The sequence below is a fragment of the Ictidomys tridecemlineatus genome, chromosome 3 (genome assembly GCF_052094955.1).
Source record: "Ictidomys tridecemlineatus isolate mIctTri1 chromosome 3, mIctTri1.hap1, whole genome shotgun sequence".
In the NCBI taxonomy this organism is placed as follows: domain Eukaryota; kingdom Metazoa; phylum Chordata; class Mammalia; order Rodentia; family Sciuridae; genus Ictidomys; species Ictidomys tridecemlineatus.
The window spans coordinates 75,535,202-75,553,723 of NC_135479.1; the positions used below are offsets into that span (position 1 = coordinate 75,535,202).

Here is an 18,522-nt window from a genome sequence, read left to right on the forward strand (position 1 = left end):
TTTATTGTCCTGTGTTCTGTCATCCATGTTTTCCACTATGCCTTCCTTCAACAAGCATTTATTGTGTGGGCTCAAGATGCAGGGCTTTTGGGCAGATCTCCATAGAGCCAAGTGGTAGGGCAGTGGCTGCCTTGTTACAATTCATAGTGCAGAGGTGGGAAGGCCATTTCTTCTTCCTCACCCTCACAGCTCAGCTCCAGTACTAGTACCTGAAGTCCAGGTTCAGGCACCTGGCCGGTCACCTGCTGAACCAGTTCTGTCACCCTGGTATGGGGGGGGAGGCAGGTTAGGGGAGATTGGGCAGGTGAGCTGAGGTAGACAGAGGATAACTTGGCATGGACTAGAGGGTGCTACAGAGCCTTCAGGAGCCCAGACCACAAGCAGGAGCAGCTCAAGACAGGAAACATCTGAAACTATTTTAGGAGCAGCTGGTGGGGCGGGCAAGAGGCAGGAAGCTGTAGGTCCCCTGGGAGTGGGCTGTGAAAGGGCAGCTGAGCAGAGAGGGTTGGGGGCTGGTGGAGCTCGCTAAGAGAGCTCCCAAAGGCCCCTCCTTAGGCTCTCGCCCTGCCCCCAGTCCATTTGCTTGCCCCATTTGGTGAAAGAATGCTTCAGGAAGGTGTGAGGGGCCTAGAATGGGGTTAGGAAAAAGAAAGGCTGTGTGTACCCCATCCTCAACCTCCAAGGGCAGGCAGGGCCTAGCTAGAGCTGGCTGTGGGCTCACCTGAGGGACAGGCGCTGGGCCTGCTTTTGAGATGACCATCGTGCCGAATAGAGCAGGGCTTGGTCATACAGAAGCATCCTTATCCTTAGTCCATATTGTTCCTAGACACATACAGATCAGATACCCACTGGGCCAGGCTGGGTTGGACTTGGGGGCAGGGTGGGGTCAGGGCACACCTGGAGATGGGCCAGCAGTGACTCCAGTGTCCTCTCAGGCTGTCCAGCAGGCACCTTCAGGCGGTCCCAAGAAGTCCACTTCAGGCAATTGAACTAGGGGGTGGGGGTGAGGATGAGTGAGAGTTTTCACATAAATGGATAACCTCTGTCCCAGTTACTAGCAGCCTTTTCTAGGGGAGGAGCTAGACTAGAAGCAGGAAGTGAGGGAGGGGGAGTAGAGGGTGGGATCTGGGCCCAGAGTCTCAGCCCCCTCCCTGCCCAGGCTGAGGCCAGCACAGGAAATGGGGCTATGGGGCCCACACAGGGAAACAGACTGATCCATCATACAGGCCAGTTGTTGGAGGGGGACTAAGGGGGTGGTGCTTCCTGAGGAAGCCAGAGCTAGGCTACTGGAGTCTCTGATAAAGCTGCTTGTTCCTCAAATGCAAGGCTAGGAGCGGGAGGATACATCCTATTCCTCATCCTTACTTTTAGAGCCTTTGACTAGTTTTAGGCACACAGGAGTACATAGTACAGTGACTACTGGAGCCCTACTGGCCCAGAGATCCCAGCCGAGACACAATCTATAGAAGCCTCCTGTTCCTGTCCAATAGAGTTTCTGATGCCTAGAGTTGAGGACAGAAGAGTGGCGGACAGCCAGAGTCTAGGATGGGGGACCTTGCCAGCCCCTAAGAAAACATACTGGGGTCAAGATGAGACTAGGTTAGAGACTCTTCCTCCATTCCACAGACAAAGCAGCCTGTGTGCTGGTTAGAGGTGGGGTGTCTCACTAAAGGGCTCTACATGTTGTGTCCAGAGGGACCCTAGGGCTGCTTGGCAAAGGCTAGGGCCTTTGCCAGTGACCTTTGACCTTTGGCTTCTCCCCTGACAACAGCATTCCCTCTATCCTCTTTCTTATGCCCCAAGGAAATACCACTACTACAAAGTCTGGGCACACAATTTGGAGATAGTCCCTGTCCTGCACTCACAGGAACATATGCACACAAGCCCAGGAACACCCACATGTATACCCACATACACATCCATGCATGTCCACATCGAGGAGAGCCTTGCATTCCCATCTGGCTCACAGATGTGCAAGCTTTCTCCCTTCACACCTACACACCAGGGATGCCCAGACTCTGGTGCACTCACATCTGTGACAATCACACACACAGGGCTGTTGTTCCACATTGCTAGTGGCAAATCTAGTGCCCTTTAATTCACCTTGGAGGGGGCAGGCCAGGGCCCTACATCTTTCTAGGGGTGGGGCCATGATTCCCCTTACCTACAAATTCCCCCTCCCCACTATCTACCCCCTCAGGAAAACTTCTGGGAAGGAGGAGGTTGGGAGGATGTCTGGCTCCACTAATGAGTTAAAGCTGCACACCCCCCAGACCCTGGATTGGAGTGGGGTGGGAGGAAAGGCTGATGGCTGCTTCCTGTGTCTGACAGGTCTCAGCCTGGCTTCATAGCAGGAAGGGGGCTGGAGGGAGTCTTGAGAACTCCTCCACAGTCTGGGTTCTGGAGTGAGGCCACAGCTAGAGTAGGGCCTGTTTGGGAAGATGCAAGAAAGCCCAAAATTAGCAGGGGTAAGGGTAAGATATCAAGGGCTCACCATCTGGGTAGCTGGAGCAGAAGGCACCCAACGCATGAAGTTGTTTTCAGCCAGGTGCAGATAGCTATGACGAAAGGCACTAAGGGACCGTGCCCCATACACTACCTTATACAGTTCCAGGCCCACCAGACCTGCCACAGCTGCTGTAGTGGTGGCAATGGCTGGTATAATCTGGCCCATAATTCGTTTGCTCTGTTAAGGACAGGAGATTTGGTTAGAAAATAAGCTGTAGAGCTAAAGTTTAGCCTCTACTTCCAGGACTGAGCCCTAAGGGGTCGGGTTACCTGAGAATAGTTGACTGATATGATCCCATAGTTTTGAGATCGAAGGCTGGCTGCGGCTGTCACAAAGTCCATGTGAAAGTTGCTATCATCCTGTCAGGCCCAAATCACAGTAGCATTAATATTAAAATGTGCCCATTCCCTTGGTCAACTGTGGGCCACTGTAGATGCACAGTTTTATTTTTTTGTAGTACTGTGGAGTACCCAGAAGTGCTTTATTCCGAGCTATATTCCCAGCCCTTTTTACTTTACATTAAGACAGGGTTTCTCTAAATTGCCCAGGCTGGCCTCAAACTTATGATCCCTGCCTCAGCTTCTTGAGTTGCTTGGACTACAGGTGTGTGAAGTGAGGCCCAGGAGGTCTTTACACAGTTTTGTAGGTAGGAAGGAGCTCACCATCTCCCCCTTGTCACACAGTGAGGCTGAGGTTCAAGGAAGGTGAGCTGCTTCCAGGTACATACTGGAAGAGAACTCAGGGATTCTCAATCAACCCTCTTTGTTCCTCACCTTCACCCACAACTTCCCTAGCCCAATACCTTACACCAACTTAAGATCCCACCTTCTCAAACATCAGAGGCTTCAGGGGAGGAAACTTGCCCCAGACTTCCAGAGCTTCTTGCAGTTTCTTTAACATCTCAGGACCTATGAGGGGAGGGGATGATGGGGTAGTCCTTAGCCCCTGTCTCCTACACTCTTCCTGGAGTCTAGTGCCTATTCTTGGTTTTTGCTAAGTCTGCCAGTTACTACACTCTTTTTTTCTGGGGGGGGGCATGGGGGGATACCGGGGATGGAACCCAAGGGCACTTAACCAATGAGCCCTTTGATTTTTTATTTTGAAGCAAGGTCTCACTAAGTTGCATAGGGCCTCGATAAGTTGCTGAGGTTGGGTTTGAAGAGTCTCAGTGTAAAAAAAAGAACTGGGATATGGAGTAGGCAGCAGGGAAAGGATCTACTGAGGGGCTAGAAAATGTGGCTAAGCCTAGAGGAGAGCATGGAAAGAGGGCTTGAGATGTACTAAGTTGGCTATAAGGCTCTCAAGCCCTACCTTGCTTCTGTAGGATAGGCTAAAGTCAGGGTTAAGCCTTTTAATGACAGTATGGGGGCCAGGGCCAAGGGTCTCACCAAACTCAGCAGAAGCCCAAGTCAGCTCTAGGTTATTAGTGAAGATGAGGGACAGGTGCTGGGGATCAGGCTGTGGTAACTTCAGCAGCTCCCTGAGTGCAGTTTGATCTGATGAGCCAGGAATCCCATGCATCTGAGCATATAGGTTGGCAGCTGCCAGCACATAGAGGAGGTGCATATCCTGCAGCAAGACCAAGAGTAGCAGCAGAGACATGGCTGTGAGTGAGCATGTATGGGTAAATACAGGTGATTCATTGTCCATTTGTGAATCTGTTTGAGTACCTGCTTGCCACACATATAGATACCCAAAAATACACAAACATGGCGATCAGAATCTGCATTTCTACAGAATGCAGAGATGACTTCCTCTCCTCTGAGGGCCATATCTCTATCTCAAGGCTCCCCAAGGATTCCCACTCACCTGGTTGGCGTCAAATTCCAAGGGCTGGGGACACTGTTTGGGACTTGACCAGAATGGAGTTCCATCCTTAAGCACCTAGAAAAAGATAGGCTATTGGGCTGAGTCTGGTCCCCATGAACCCTCAACCACCCAACCCCTTGCCACCTACTTTATCAGGTGGGAAGTGTTTCAGTAGCTGTGTGATGCCATAATGGAAGCAGAATTGCCATTGGCCAAGGGCCCACACCACACAGTTTTGCCAGGTCTGTGGGCGCTGTCCTAGGACACCCAGCCGTAGTAAAGTCAGTATCTGTTGTCTATCCATGTCTGCCAGGGAAGTACGTGCCCTGTGGAGAAAGAAGGAAGTTTGAAGCTGAGTCCTGAGCTTGGAACCCTAAACCTTCTTCCACCTCTCTGTGTGGCCTTACTGGTTGATGGTCTTTGCAGATAGTTGAAAGAGTGCTTCAAATTCATTCCGGGCCCACTGTGGTGGAGGGAAGGATAATAAAGTGTCAGATAAGGAACATATATGCAGTTGAGAGCTGAGCTTGGTGGAGTGAGGTGTGCTCACCTGCAGGGAGTGCTCAGCTGTGCTTGGGAAGTATCGCCCAGTACAGACAGGGTGGGGGGCATCCTCAGAAGCTGAAGCTGAGACAGGGCCACTGTAGACCTCAGTTACATGTGGTATAAATACTGAAGCACTGCCCCAGGTGCCCTGTGTACCTGCCTCCAACAGTGGCTTCAGATAGTGGGTACAGCGAGCAGCCACATAGTGCCCTGACAAGGGAGCAAAGGGTCAGAAATGAGGCTGACCTGCCTGGGCAAGGGGCTGAGCTCCAAATCAGGCACTCACGAGCTGGAAAACTGTCCAGAGCAGCAACCACACCATCTACATTGGAGAAGAAGTTGTCCCCAAAGATGTGCTCTGTGGTGGGATCTAGTGACCGAATGAGTGGAGTTACCCGTAAGTCTGGGTTCAGTTTTTGAGCAGCTTCAGCAGCCACCTCTGCCTTGGGCCTCTTGGAAGAAGGGAAGAAGATGTTGGGTATGGGACATTATTTAGAGGGCAGTCTGGGACACGAGTGTGGGAGGGGCCAGCACTTACTCCAACATCGTGGGTCCTGAAGAGAAACTGACGGCTGAGATTGGAGTGCTCTACATGGTCCATGTCAGCAATAGTCACACCACCACAGCCTCCTGCTCCTAGGCCCACTAGAGCAAAGTCTTTGAGCAGCTCACAGCCAATGGCACCAGTGCCCACCTGCAGGTAGAAGCAACTTTAGCCTAAGGGCCTGACCTGGCCTCCCAAAGACACTCCCACCCCCATTCCACAGCTCACCAAGAAGTAGTGCTGGAGGCTCAGTTTCTTCTGAAAACCAGCCCCAAACACCGCGATTTGCCCATCATAACGGCAGCCTCTCTGGAGGACACAGACTGGGGTCAGTGATGGCTGCTGGCTTATGCTGCATCTCCTTCTTTCACTGAATCAGGACCTAAGATCCATTCTTCACATTTCTTCCCTAGCCATGATTTTGAACAAGGTTTGCACCCCTACTCCAGGAACTCACCGGAGCACAATCCTCAGGATTGGGAAGAGAATCTTCTGGAAGGCAATCAAGGGCGTCAAAGTATAGCCACTGGTCCAGGGGCATGAACTTCCTGGAGATTGCCTAGGGGACAGCACTTTACACCAAGGGTTTCTACCAACTTCTAACTCCCCTCAGATTATAGTTGAAGGCTGTACCTAGATTGGTGAAGCCTCCAGGGCCATGGTCTGCTAACTGGGTGTTTCATTGACCCACATACCTCCCCGTCTCCTTCCTCATCCCTGCCTGTGACTGTGCCCACCTTCAGGACTTCCTGGGCAGCCACTGCTCCCAGAATGGCTGCCATGGGACTCAAGTCACCAGCACTACTCAGGGCAATTGTCCGCAGTAGGGCCTCATCCAGTGGCTCTTCTTCTCGGCCCTTCAGGGGTTCCAGGGCCTGTGCCAGACCTACTACAATCTCTGCATCAGCCTGTGGGGTGAAAATCTATGGGCATTGCAATCCAGCCTGACTTGGAAACCCCTACGCCTAAAGCCTTTAGGTAGCTATCACCCTGTTCTACAGAAGAGGAAGCAGAAGCCTAAGTGGGAAGGCCTAGTCCTATTTCTAGCCTGGGCAGCATAACTAGAGGATGCCCTGCACCAGAGAAAGGCCCAAGAGGCTTTACCAATTTGAGTGGAACTTCCAACTTGGTTCTGATGGATTAGGACACAGCAGGGGTCCCCAGGCTGTGTGCCTGGCACGTCTGTGGACTCAGCCTCTAATTTAAAGATAGTGATTTTCATCTCCTCCTTTTTTTTTTTTTTTCCTTTGGTACTAAGATTAAACTCAGGGATGCTCTCCGCTGAGCTACATCCTTAGTCCTTCTTATCTTTTATTTTAAGGTAGGGTCTCCTTAAATTATCAAGTTACCAAGTCCCCATCACAGAAGGAGAGTCTATTGTCCTCTTTTCTCAGAGTGAGAATGCCAGGGGAGCCCTGACCTTGAATTTGCAATCCTCCTGCCTCAGCCTCCTAAGTAGCTGGGATTTTAACTGTCTGTCACTGTACCCAGCTTCTTCTTCCTTTTTAAAAATTTTTTTAAGTGGGGATATTGTTTCTGGGGTTCAAACTTGAATCTGTGAATTGTCACTGAGGTGAGGTCTCAAGTGAAACTCCAATAAGGCTAGGGGGTATAGTGGGACCACTCACATGATCCCAGGGTTGGGGCAGCCGGCCATGGAGTTGCTGGAATTTGTGCAGTGCACAGAAGGCCTGATGTAGGCAGTGGGCACGATGGGCTTGCTGGTGATTCTGAGCTACCATCCGGGGCTGGTGCAGGGCTATGTTCAGGGGCTCCTGCAATGGATACTTGGTTTAGGGTCAGGTCTAGAACACTTCAGAACACTCCCATCTCAGATGCACTTGCACTTACATGTATCACAGTCTTGGATCTCTTGACTTCAGTAATAATCCCACCATGCAAGTAACGGGAAAAAGTTGTTGTGTCCCCAATCTCCAAGGACCCATCCTCTGAAAGAGATCTAATCTAGTAAATTATGATCCCTGAACCTGGGTAGTTTCCATATCCCATCCTGACTTCTGTGTCCCAGACCTTATTGCACCCTGGGAAAGGTGAAAGGAAAACCTATCCCCCAGGACCAGACTATATTTACTATCAATGAGGTCTTGGGCATTGAGCCCAGGGTGGGATGGTGTTGGCTTACCTTGTACATGGATGGGCCGGGGAGAACAGCCATTGAGTTCAACCATGCCCTCAATGCCTGAGAAAGTTACTAAGTCCCCATCACAGAAGGAGTTTCTATTATCCTCTCTTTTCAGAGTGAGAATGCCAGGAGAGCCCTGGGTGGAAGGTGGCTTGTCTCAGGTGTGCCTATTCCTGTTTTCCACAGGCTTTCCAACCAACAATTCCCTAGACATCAGGTAAATACCCACTTCTCAGTACTCACCTGGGAGATGTGCTGGATAGCAGCTGTCAGGGGCTCTGACTCTGTAGGGTCCTGCACAATGAAGTCCTCACCAAAGTCACAGAATAACTGCCTAGTGTAAATGGCCAGGATCACAGGTTGTAGTTAAGGATAGGGGATACTAGGAATGCTGGGAGAGGTTTGGAAACTAGATTTTTTTTTTTTTTTTTTTTGTTACTAAGGCAGGTCTGGAGGCTGGATTGGAAGAACCAGAGGGGTGGGACTGAAGACCAGAATTGCAGGAAGTTCTGGGACAGGCCTGAGGTTGGGTGGAGGGGCACTGGAACAAGCTTAGAATTGGAGACAGCACTGAGACCAATTGTTGGCTGTGATATATAGGCTGGGCAGACAATCTCACTCACCCCACAAGGCCCCGGGTATCAGCCACTACAAAGCAGATTCCATGCTTGTGGCACAAGGTGCCCACCTTCAGCTGTTCCTCCAACTTTGAGGCAGTTAGCACTACCACCTGGATGAACACCATGATCAGCAGGCCAGAACCACTGCCAAGGCCTCCCTTCTGTTGAGAGTAGAGCTGGAAACTGGCCTAGAAACTGGGACTGGAGAAGTTACCTGGAAGTTCAGCAGTAGGTCCTCTGTGATGTCACCTGTATGGACAAAGACCTGGACAGCTTCATTGAGTTGAGCCAAGTGTTTTTGAGAGGCATCAGCCCTGTTCTTTTCCAAGTCGTTCTCTGAAAGGAAAACCTAAGGAGAGATCCAGTGCAGAATGAGCAAAGAGATTTCCCTTGGGTCCCATCCTGGTCTGAGAGCCTGGAGCCCCTCAGGACCCTTACCTGGGCAGCCAGGTCAGACCAGCAGGTGGGATGGGGATCATGCAGAGTGAGACTGCCAATCCCCATCAGAACCAGGTTCTTGGCCACCTCAGCCCCCAGGCCTTTCAGGCCAGATAGCAGGACTTTGGCTTTCTGAATCCTCTGCATGGCAAGTGGGCCCAGCACATACCTGTGGATGGGAAGTAGGAGGACAGGCATCTAGAGATCAGAGAGGTCTGAAGGCCACCCCACTCCCTATCCACCTCAAGGCTCACAGCTGCCGGGAGTATATCTCCTCATCCAGCGACATGGAAGGCTCTGGGATATTCATCTTCAGGCCTGGCGCTTACTATAGTCTCTGTGTGGGAAGTGGCACCACACAGGTCTCAGGGGTTGTAACTAGAGCAAACAGGCAGCAAAGCCAAGGGACTAAAGAAAGCTGTTGGCTACCACCTCCTTCCTGATTCCTCTGTCATTTCAGGGAAAGCAAAAGTGAAAGTGAGAATATACTCTGAGCAGACTCCTGCCCAGCCTCCAGGCTAGGACAGATGCCCAACCTCAGTGGGCCAATTGCCAGGTCTATTGCCTGGGATGAGTCCCAGGATTATAAGAGGGTAGGCAGTCTGAACTGAAGGTAGGAAGCACAGAGCAGCCACAATCACATCGTTTTTCTTTTAAACTTCTCTTTTTAAATAATTGTAGATTGATTAAAAGAAGTTACAAAAATAGGATAGAGAATTCCGGTGTATCTTTTATAGGTTTGTATTTTTTGTCTTAGCAATTTGAGGACAGTTGTCTGGAGAATGAACCACAACTACTGAAAAAACTCCACAACAGCTAAATCAAGGGCTGTCATAAGTTTTTGGTTTTGCTTTTGTTTCAATTGAGGTGAAATTCAGATGGACTCTGGAGTACATGCCTGTAATTCCAGTGTCTTGGTAGTTGAGGCAGGAGGATTGAAAGTTGAAGGCCAGCCTCAGCAACTTAGCAAGATACTATCTGTTTCAAAAAAAAAAAAAAAAAAGATGGGGATTTATTTCAGTGATAGAGCATCCCTGGGTTCAGTCTCCAATACAAAAACAAAAACAACAAAAAATGAGGTGAAATTTGTATAACAAAATTAACTATTTTAGGGGCTAGGGGTATAGCTCAGTGCCTAGCATGCATAAGGTCCCTGGGTTCAATCCCTAAGATTACCAGAAAAAAAAATTAACCAACTATTTTAAAGCATATAATTAGGTGGCATTGAGTGCACCCACAATATCATGCAACCTATACCTTTCTTTAGCTTCAAGGTTTTTCATCATCCCAAACACATTAAGTAATTACCACTCTTTCCCTCCACTCCCACTGTGATCCTCTAGCAAACACTATTATGCTTTCTGTTTCTAGGGGTCTGCCTATTTGGGATATTTCTTATAAAAGGAATCATAAAAAATGCCGAGCGCATAGGCGCATATCTGTAATCCAGTTACTTGGAAGGCTGAGACAGGAGAATCTCAAATTCAAGGCCAGCCTCAGCAATTGAGCAAGGCTAAGCAACTTAGTGAGACCCTGTCTCAAAAATAACAAAATAAAAAGAGCTGAGGGTGTGACTCAGTGGTTAAGCACCTCTGGGTTCCGTCCCTGGTACCAAAATAAATAAATAAATAGAAAAATAAATAGGGCTAGGGAGGGCTAGGGTTGTAGCTTAGTGGTGAGCACTTGCCTAGCATGTGTGAGGCCCTGGGTTCAATTCTTAACACCACATATAAATAAATAAATAAATAAATAAATAAAAGGTTTATTGACAACTTAAAAAAAAAAAAAAACAGGGCTAGGGATGTAGCTCAGTGGTACCTGAGTTAAATTGTCCTGGGTTAAATCGTCCAGTACCCTCCCCCCAAAATATAACTTTTTATGTCTGCTTCCCTTCATTTAGCATAATTTTTTTAGGTTCATCCAAGTTGTACCCTATATCAGTATTTCATTTCTTTTCATAGCTGGATAATATTCCATTGCATCTGTATATCACATAATGTTTGTGCATTCATCTGTAGATGAACATTTGAGTAGTTTTCACCTCTTGTCCACTATAAATAATGCTGCTGTGATCATTCTTTGTTTTTATTATTACATCTGTATTTCAGCATTTGTTTCTTTTTTTTTTTCAAAGATGTGATGTGGCCCATAAACCCTGAACATTTTTTTTTTTTTAGAGAGAGAGAGAGAGAGAGAGAGAGAGAGCATGAATTTTTAATATTTATTTTTTAGTTTTCGGCAGACACGACATCTTTGTTTGTATGTGGTGCTGAGGATTGAACCCGGGCCGCACGCATGCCAGGCGAGTGCGCTACCACTTGAGCCACATCCCCAGCCCTTTGTTACATTTTAAAGATCAGATGTTTTCAATTTTGATGAGCCACATCTCCAGCCCCAGCATTTGTTTCTAAAAGACGAGAACCCCAATTTTTTTTTTTTAAAAAAGAGAGAGCAAGAGAGAGAGGGGGCAGAGAGAGAGAGAGAGAGAGAGAGAGAGAATTTTTAATATTTATTTATTATTTCTTAGTTCTCGGCGGACACAACATCTTCGTTTGTATTGGTGCTGAGGATCGAACCCGGGCCGCATGCATGCCAGGCGAGCGCGCTACCGCTTGAGCTACATCCCCAGCCCCCCCAATTTTTTTTAAATATATTTTTTTGTTGTTTTGGTTATAGTTGGACATAATACCTTTATTTTATTTTATTTTTTTAAAGAGAGAGAGAATTTTTTAATATTTATTTTTCAGTTTTTGGCAGACACAACATCTTTATTTCTTTATTTTTATGTGGTGCTGAGGATTGAACCCAGAGCCCCGCACGTGCTAGGTGAACACTCTACTGCTGAGCCACAACCCCAGCAAGAGCCCCAATTTTAAATATAAATACAATACAATGACCCACTCCACTTTCTACCCCTAGTCCCTCCAAATCAACAATTTCTTAGAATCACCAAATATCCAGTGAGATTCATTTTTCAATGTGATCATTTTTGAACAAGTACTTGTTTGAGTATTTTTTCAATTATTTTGAGTATATATTTAGGAACAACATTGCTAGGTCTTATGATAATTCTATGTTAAACTTTTTGAGGGACACCAAACTATTTTCCACAGCAACTATTTTCCACAGCAGCTATACCATTTTACATTCCCACTAATGTACACAAATTCCTATTTATCTCCATCATTGGCAACTAGCTATGTTTCTTTCCTTCTAAAAAAAATTATAATACTATAGAGTATAAACAGGTAGGTCATTGTGGTTTTCCTTCAATAGACATTTATTGGATGAGTCAGATGTATCAGGAACAGAAACCAGAGCCAGATTCTGAAATAAATTTCTGTCTTCAACATCTATTTTTAAATTTTAAAACATTAAAATAGGCCTGGGGCTGAAGTTGTGGCTCAGTAGAAAAGCGCTTGCCTAGCATGTGTGAGGCACTGGGTTCGATTCTCAGCACCAATAAAAATAAATAAAGGACCACCACCAACTAATAAAATATCTTTAAAAATAAAAAAAGTAGGGGCTGGGGATGTGGCTCAAGTGGTAGCGCGCTCGCCTGGCATGCGTGCGGCCCGGGTTCGATCCTCAGCACCACATACCAACAAAGATGTTGTGTCCACCGAGAACTAAAAAATAAATATTAAAAATTCTCTCTCTCACTCTCTCTCCTCTCTCACTCTCTCTTTAAAAAAAAAAAAAAAAAAAAAAAAAAAAAAAAAAAAAAAAATAAAAAAAGTAAAATAGGCCTGGTACAGTGGCACATGCCTGTAACTTCAGTATTTCTGGAAGCTGAAGTGGGAAGGTTGCTAGTTTGAGGCCACACTTCATCTTGGTAACTTAGTGAAACCCAGTCTCTCTCTCTCTTTTTTTTGGTCCTGACAAGGTCCTCTTTATTTTGAGACCTTGTCACAAAATAAAAAATATATAAAAAGGGCTGAGGAATTAGGTCCATGGTTGATTGCTTGCCTAATATGTGTGAGACCCTAGGTTTGATCTCCAGTCTCTAAATATAAAAAAAAAGTTGGGGATGTAGTTCAGTGGTTGAGTGATACTGAGTTCAATCCCCAGTTTAAAAAAAAAAAAAGTCCCTGGTAACCTGTTCCTCTCCTACCCCATTATATTAAGCCCTTTTATGTTGCAATAAAAAAAAAAATAGCTGAAGCTACGTTCTTATAAAGAAATTTATTTAGCTCACAGTTCTTGCAGGTCTTAGAGTGTAGTACCAGCTTTTGTACAGCTCCAATGACGCCTTCATGGGGGGGGATGGCATCACCTTGGTGGGAGATTATGAAGATTATACAGAAGACATCATATGGTATGGAAGCCAGGGAGATTCAGAGATCAGTCCTTGCTTTTTTTTTTTTTTTTTTTTTTTGGTGGTGCCGGGGATTGAACCCATGGCCTTACACATGCTAGGCAAGTGCTCTACCACTGAGTTACTTCCCAGCCAGTCTTGCTGATTCATTTTCTATGGAACTAACTGGGGTCCCCAAAAAACTACATTAATCCATTTGCAAAGCAACAACCCCAATGACCAAATCACATTTCGTGTTAGTCAGTTTTCTATCACTGTAACAAAATTCCTGACACAAACAACTTATAAGGAGAAAAGTTTTATTTTGGCTCATGGTTTCAGAGATTTCAGTCCATGGTTGCTTGGCCCTGTGGCTTTGGGCCTATAGTGAGGAGCAGGAGCATGTGGTGAAGGAGGCCTGCTCACCTCATCACAGCCAGGAAGCAAAGAGCGAGAACTTGGAAGCCTGAAGCAGGAAAATCTCATTTGAGGCTAACCTGGGTAACATGTGAAACCCTGTCACAAAATAAGAAAAAAATATAAAAAGGGCTGAGGATTTACCTCCATGGATGATTGCTTGTCTAGTATGTGTGAGGTCCTGGGTTTGATCCCCAGTTCAAGGTGGTAAAGAGAGAAGAGAGGCTAGGGTCCTGATAACTCCTTCAAGGGCATGACCCCCAAATGATCTAACTTCCTTCCACTAGGCTACACCTCTTAAAAGCTCCAATAGCACCATGGCGGGGTACTAAGCCTATAACATATGGGCCTTTGGGGGACATATTAGATCCAAATTATAGCCCCTTCTACTAGGCCCTACCTCTTAAAAGTTCCAACATCTCTGAACACCACCACACTGGGGACCAAGTTTCTAGTGCATGAATCTTTGGGGGACAAATCACATTCAAATTGCAATACTTATCCTTGGAAACCACCATTGTACTTTCCATATCTGTGAATTGACTATTCCAGGTGGCTCTCATAACTAAAACCATACAGTATTTATTCTTTTGTATCTGGCTTATTTCACTTAGCATGTGTCTTCTGGTGTAGCTTGTATCAGAATTTCATTCCTTTTTATAGTTAAAGAGTATTTCATTGTATGTGTGTGTCACATTTTGTTTATCAATCCATGGACCCTTAGGTTCCTTCTATCTTTAGGCTATTGTAAATAATGTTTATATGAACATTGGTATACAAATACCTGTTGAAATTCTTGCTTTCAATTCTTTTAGGTATATATCTATAAATGGAATTGCAGGATCATATGGTAATTCTGTTTAACTTTTGTTTTGTTGTGCTAGGGATTTAACACAAACCCTCACACAACAGGTAAGCACTCTATCACTGGGATACATCCACAATCCTTTTTATTTTTTAAAAATTTGAAACACAGTCTTGCTAAGTAGCCCAGGCTGACCTCAAACTTATAATTCTTCTGCCTCAGCCTCTGGAGTAGTTGAGATTACAGGTATGTTCCACCATGCCCAGTTGTTTTTCTTCTTTATTATAATAGCTATTTTTTTATATTTATTTTTTAGGTGTAGTTGGACACAATGCCTTTGTTTTATTTACTTTTTTTTTTAAGAGAGAGTGAGAGAGGAGAGAGAGAGAGAATTTTTAATATTTATTTATTTTTTTAGTTCTCGGCGGACACAACATCTTTGTTGGTATGTGGTGCTGAGGATCGAACCCGGGCCGCACAAATGCCAGGCGAGCGCGCTATCGCTTGAGCCACATCCCCAGCCCTTATTTACTTATTTTTATGTGGTGCTGAGGATCGAGGCCCAGGGCCTCCCACATGCTGGGTGAACGCTCTACCACTGAGCCTGAGCCTGAGCCCCAGCCCCAGCCCCATATGATAATAGCTATTACAGTGTAAAGTAGTATTTCATTGAGGTTCTGATTTGTATTTCTCTAATGACTGTATTGAATTTTTTCATGTGTTTATGGTTCTTTGTATATCCATTTGTTGAAATCCTTGGACCATTGTTTTTGTTTTGGTACTAAGGATTGAACCCAGGGATTCTTTACCACTGAGCTACATCTCCAACCCTTTTTGTTTTTTATTTTGAGACCGAGCCTTGCTACATTGCTTAGGGCCTCATAAGTTACTGAGACTGGTAAAACTTGCAATCCTCCTGCCTCAATCCCCAAATTGCTGGGGTTACAGGAGTGCATCACTGCAACCAGCATTGGACCCTTTTCTTTTTGTGAGGGGTAACCAGGAATTGAACCCAGAGGCACTCAACCACTGAGCCACCTCCTCAGCCCTTTCAATTTTTTATTTTGAGACAAAGTCTTGTTAAGTTACTGAGATTGGCTTTGAACTTGGAATCCTCTTGCCTCAGCTTCTCAGGCCACTGGGATTATAGTGCAACACCATGCCTGGCTAATAAAGTCCATTTTATCTTTTTTCTTTTGTTATGTGTGCTTTAATGTTCTATTTAAGAAGTCATTGGCATGAAGCTTTACCCCTGTTTTGTTATAAGAGTTGTGTGTAGTCTCAGTTTTTACATTTAGGTTTCTGATCCATTAAAAAAAATTTTTTTTGACTGGGGATTGAACCCAGGGACACTCTACCACTGAGCTATGTCCCAGACTTTTTTATTTTCTGAGACAGGTTCTAACTAAGTTGCTGAGATTGGCTTTGAACTTGAAATTCTCCTGCCTCCCACTCCTGAACCCCTGGGATTACAGGTGTTGCCACTAAACTGGGGTCATTTTAATTTTTGAGCATAATGTAAGATAAGGATAAACTTCACCTTTTTTTTTGGTACTGGGTATTGAACCATGTTCTCACTCTCTTTATTTTTTTGAGACAGGGTCTCACTAAGTTGCTAAGGCTGGCTTTGAACTTGGAATCCTCCTGCCACAGCCTCCCCAGCCATTGGGATCACAAGTTTCAACTTCATCTTTTGCATGTGACTCTAGTTTTCCCAGCATCACTTGTTGAAAAGACTGTCCTTTCCCATATTGAATGTTCTTGGCATTCTTGTTGAAAATCAATGGACTATACATGTGAGGTTTATTTCTGGGTTCTCTATTATATTCCCATGTTCTATATAAGTATACTTATGCTAGTACTACACTGTTTTGATTATTTTGGCTTTGGAGTAGATTTTCAACTTATATTTTGTTTTGTTATTTGGTGTTGGGGATTAAAACCAGGGCCTTGCAAGTACTAGGGAAGTATTCTGAATAAATTTAGCTTTCTGAATCCTCTTGGTTCTTATTTTTCTAGGTTGTTTTGGCCATTAAGAATCTTTGGTATTCCATAAAAATTTTAGTATAGACTTTTCTATTTCTTAAAAAAAAAAAAAAAAACTAGGCATGGTGGCACATACCTATAATTCTAGTGATTCCAGAGCCTGAGGCAGAGAGAGAGGACTACAAGTTCAAGAACAGTCTGGGTAATTTAGTGAGAACACATCTCAAAATAAAAAAATAAAAAGAGCAGCTGGGCATTGGTGGCACACATCTATAATCCCAGAGGCTTGGAAGGCTGAAGCAGGAGGATTGCAAGTTTGAGGCAGCCTCAGCAAGTTAGTGAGACCCTGTCTCAAAAGAAAAAAAAGAAAAAAAAGAACAAAGGTTAGGGATGTAGTTATAGGTAAAGCACCTCTGGCTTCAGTCCCTAGTACTACAACTCAATCACTCCATCAATTAATTAAATACAAAGAGCTAGAGATGCAGCTCCATGGTGGAGCACTTGCTTAACATTCGTGAGGCTCTGGGTTCAATCCTCAGCACTGCAAAATAATTTTTTTTTTTGAGAGAGAGAGAGAGACAGAGAGAGAGAGAGAGAGACAGAGAGAGAGAGAGAGAGAGAGAGAGAGAGAGAGAGAGAGAGAGAGAGAGTTTTTAATATTTATTTTTTTAGTTTTCGGCGGACACAACATCTTTGTATGTGGTGCTGAGAATCGAACCCGGGCCACATGCGTGCCAGGTGAGTGCGCTACCGCTTGAGCCACATCCCCAGCCCAAATAAATTTTTTTTTAAGTGGAAAAATTTTAAAACATCATTGGTTTTGATAGTGATTACATTCTGTCTATAGATCACTTTTTCTTATAATCACCTAAATATTAAGTGAGACCAACCTTGAACATGACTGGTTCACACTCCCCGGCTGGGTGCTGAGGCGCTCAGTCACAGAAATGTGGCAGAGCTTTCCCCACCCTTGGTTTCGAGGGTCGGTGTCTTGTGCATGGGTGTCTTGCTATAGCCCCATGGGTGAAGCTATGCTCACCTGTTCCTTTGTAATATAATCTCATGCCCTGTTTAGTTTAAAATCTTCCACGGAAGTGCGTGGTGTGTGTCCCTTTCTCTTACTGTGCCCTTGGATGTGGCCTACCCAGGTGTCAGTCAACCTGCTGACAGTGGACATCATGAAGATAGATTCAGCCCCCTGAAACCTGACCCTTTGCCTCATTTGACTAGCTTCTTCTCAATAAAAGGGGTCAGCATGTTCTCGCTCTGTCTCTTCCTGCGGACCCTTAAGGTCAGAGGAGCTGTCACAGGACCCCAAAGAAAAACATATCTCTGTCTCTTATGTGGTTATTTTGTCACAGCAACCCCAAACAAAAAGGTATTTTTGTCTCGTGTGGTTATTTTGCGCAGCCCAGTTTAACTGGAATGACCTTTTAGTTGTGAGAACAGAAACCTGGCAATTAAGTCTTCAGATTCATGCACATGTGATATCTTTCCAATTTTTTTTTCTCTTTAACTTTTTTTCAGTAGTGTTTTGGAGTTTTCAGTCTTTGTATACTGTATAAAAGTCACTTTTTGGTTAAATTCATGACAAAATATTTCATTCTTTTTTTTTTTAAAGAGAGAGTGAGAGAGGAAGGAGAGAGGGAGAGAGAGAGAGAGAGAGAGAGAGAGAGAAAGAATTTTTAATATTTATTTTTTAGTTCTCGGCGGACACAACATCTTTGTTGGTATGTGGTGCTGAGGATCGAACCCGGGCCGCACACATGCCAGGCGAGCGCGCTACCACTTGAGCCACATCCCCAGCCCCAATATTTCATTCTTTTTGATGCTAATGTAAATGGTTTCCTGAATTTCCTTTCAGATCTTTCATTAGTCTATAAAAAATGCAACTGGATATTTTTATACCTTTATTTTATTTAGTTTTTTTAATGTGGTGATGGAGATCAAACTCAGTGCCTTATGCATGCTAGGCAAGCGCTATACCATCAAGCCACAACCCCAGCCCAATGCAACAGAATTGTTAATTTTGTATACTGCAACTTTGCTAAATTCATTAACACTTAACTTTTTTTCTGTGATTTTCTTTAGGGTTTTTCTATATTTAAGATTATATCATATGCAAATAGATATATTACTATTGTTTCTCCAATTCAAATAGATTGGAAGATTGGATTTTTTTGGGGGGTACTGGGGATTGAATCCAAGAGCCATTCAACTGAGCTACATTCCCAGCCCTTTTTATTTATTTATTTTTGTGGGGTCTTACTAAGTTGTTTAGGACCTCGCTAAGTTGCTGAGGCTGCTTTAAATTTGCAATCCTTCTGCCACAGTCTCCTGAATTAGTTGGATTACAGGTGTGCATCACCATAGCTGGTTCCTTGATTTTTTGATCTTAGGGAAAAGGT

At 45.0% G+C, this 18,522-nt stretch overlaps 1 protein-coding gene across 4 annotated transcripts; it reads right to left on the bottom strand.

Moving 5' to 3' along the window:
• Positions 1 to 42: 42 nt before the first annotated feature.
• Uba7 (ubiquitin like modifier activating enzyme 7) lies at positions 43 to 9,097 on the bottom strand. 4 transcript variants are annotated; one of them, XR_005726633.2, is made up of 24 exons: positions 8,864 to 9,097; positions 8,610 to 8,778; positions 8,386 to 8,520; positions 8,175 to 8,281; positions 7,795 to 7,885; positions 7,552 to 7,687; positions 7,260 to 7,357; positions 7,037 to 7,183; positions 6,146 to 6,316; positions 5,866 to 5,967; positions 5,637 to 5,717; positions 5,403 to 5,558; positions 5,151 to 5,316; positions 4,869 to 5,074; positions 4,726 to 4,781; positions 4,467 to 4,644; positions 4,319 to 4,393; positions 3,898 to 4,078; positions 3,335 to 3,417; positions 2,779 to 2,868; positions 2,495 to 2,686; positions 898 to 990; positions 722 to 805; positions 43 to 264 (listed from the first exon to the last, which is right to left on the bottom strand). XR_005726633.2 is itself a non-coding variant. In XM_040269728.2 (24 exons), the coding sequence occupies exons 1-24, from the start codon at positions 8,917 to 8,919 to the stop codon at positions 135 to 137; spliced, it is 2,928 nt and encodes a 975-aa protein (XP_040125662.1). In that variant the 5' UTR covers positions 8,920 to 9,097; the 3' UTR covers positions 43 to 134. The 4 variants fall into 4 exon arrangements, 3 of the variants coding, with proteins under 3 accessions (XP_040125662.1, XP_013214813.1, XP_040125663.1); XM_040269728.2 differs by having other exon boundaries at positions 722 to 822; positions 7,260 to 7,285; XM_013359359.4 differs by having other exon boundaries at positions 722 to 822.
• Between the last annotated feature and the right edge of the window lie 9,425 nt (positions 9,098 to 18,522).

Excerpts from the sequence above, each read along its gene's own strand:
- Uba7 (XM_013359359.4), bottom strand. The coding sequence starts at position 8,919 with ATGAATATCCCAGAGCCTTCCATGTCGCTGGATGAGGAGATATACTCC. Across the intron at positions 6,317-7,036 it reads TGCCCCAACCCTGGGATCAT|GCTGATGCAGAGATTGTAGT; the intron begins GTGAGTGGTCCC and ends TTCACCCCACAG. Across the intron at positions 823-897 it reads CACTGCTGGCCCATCTCCAG|GAACAATATGGACTAAGGAT; the intron begins GTGTGCCCTGAC and ends GTATGTGTCTAG.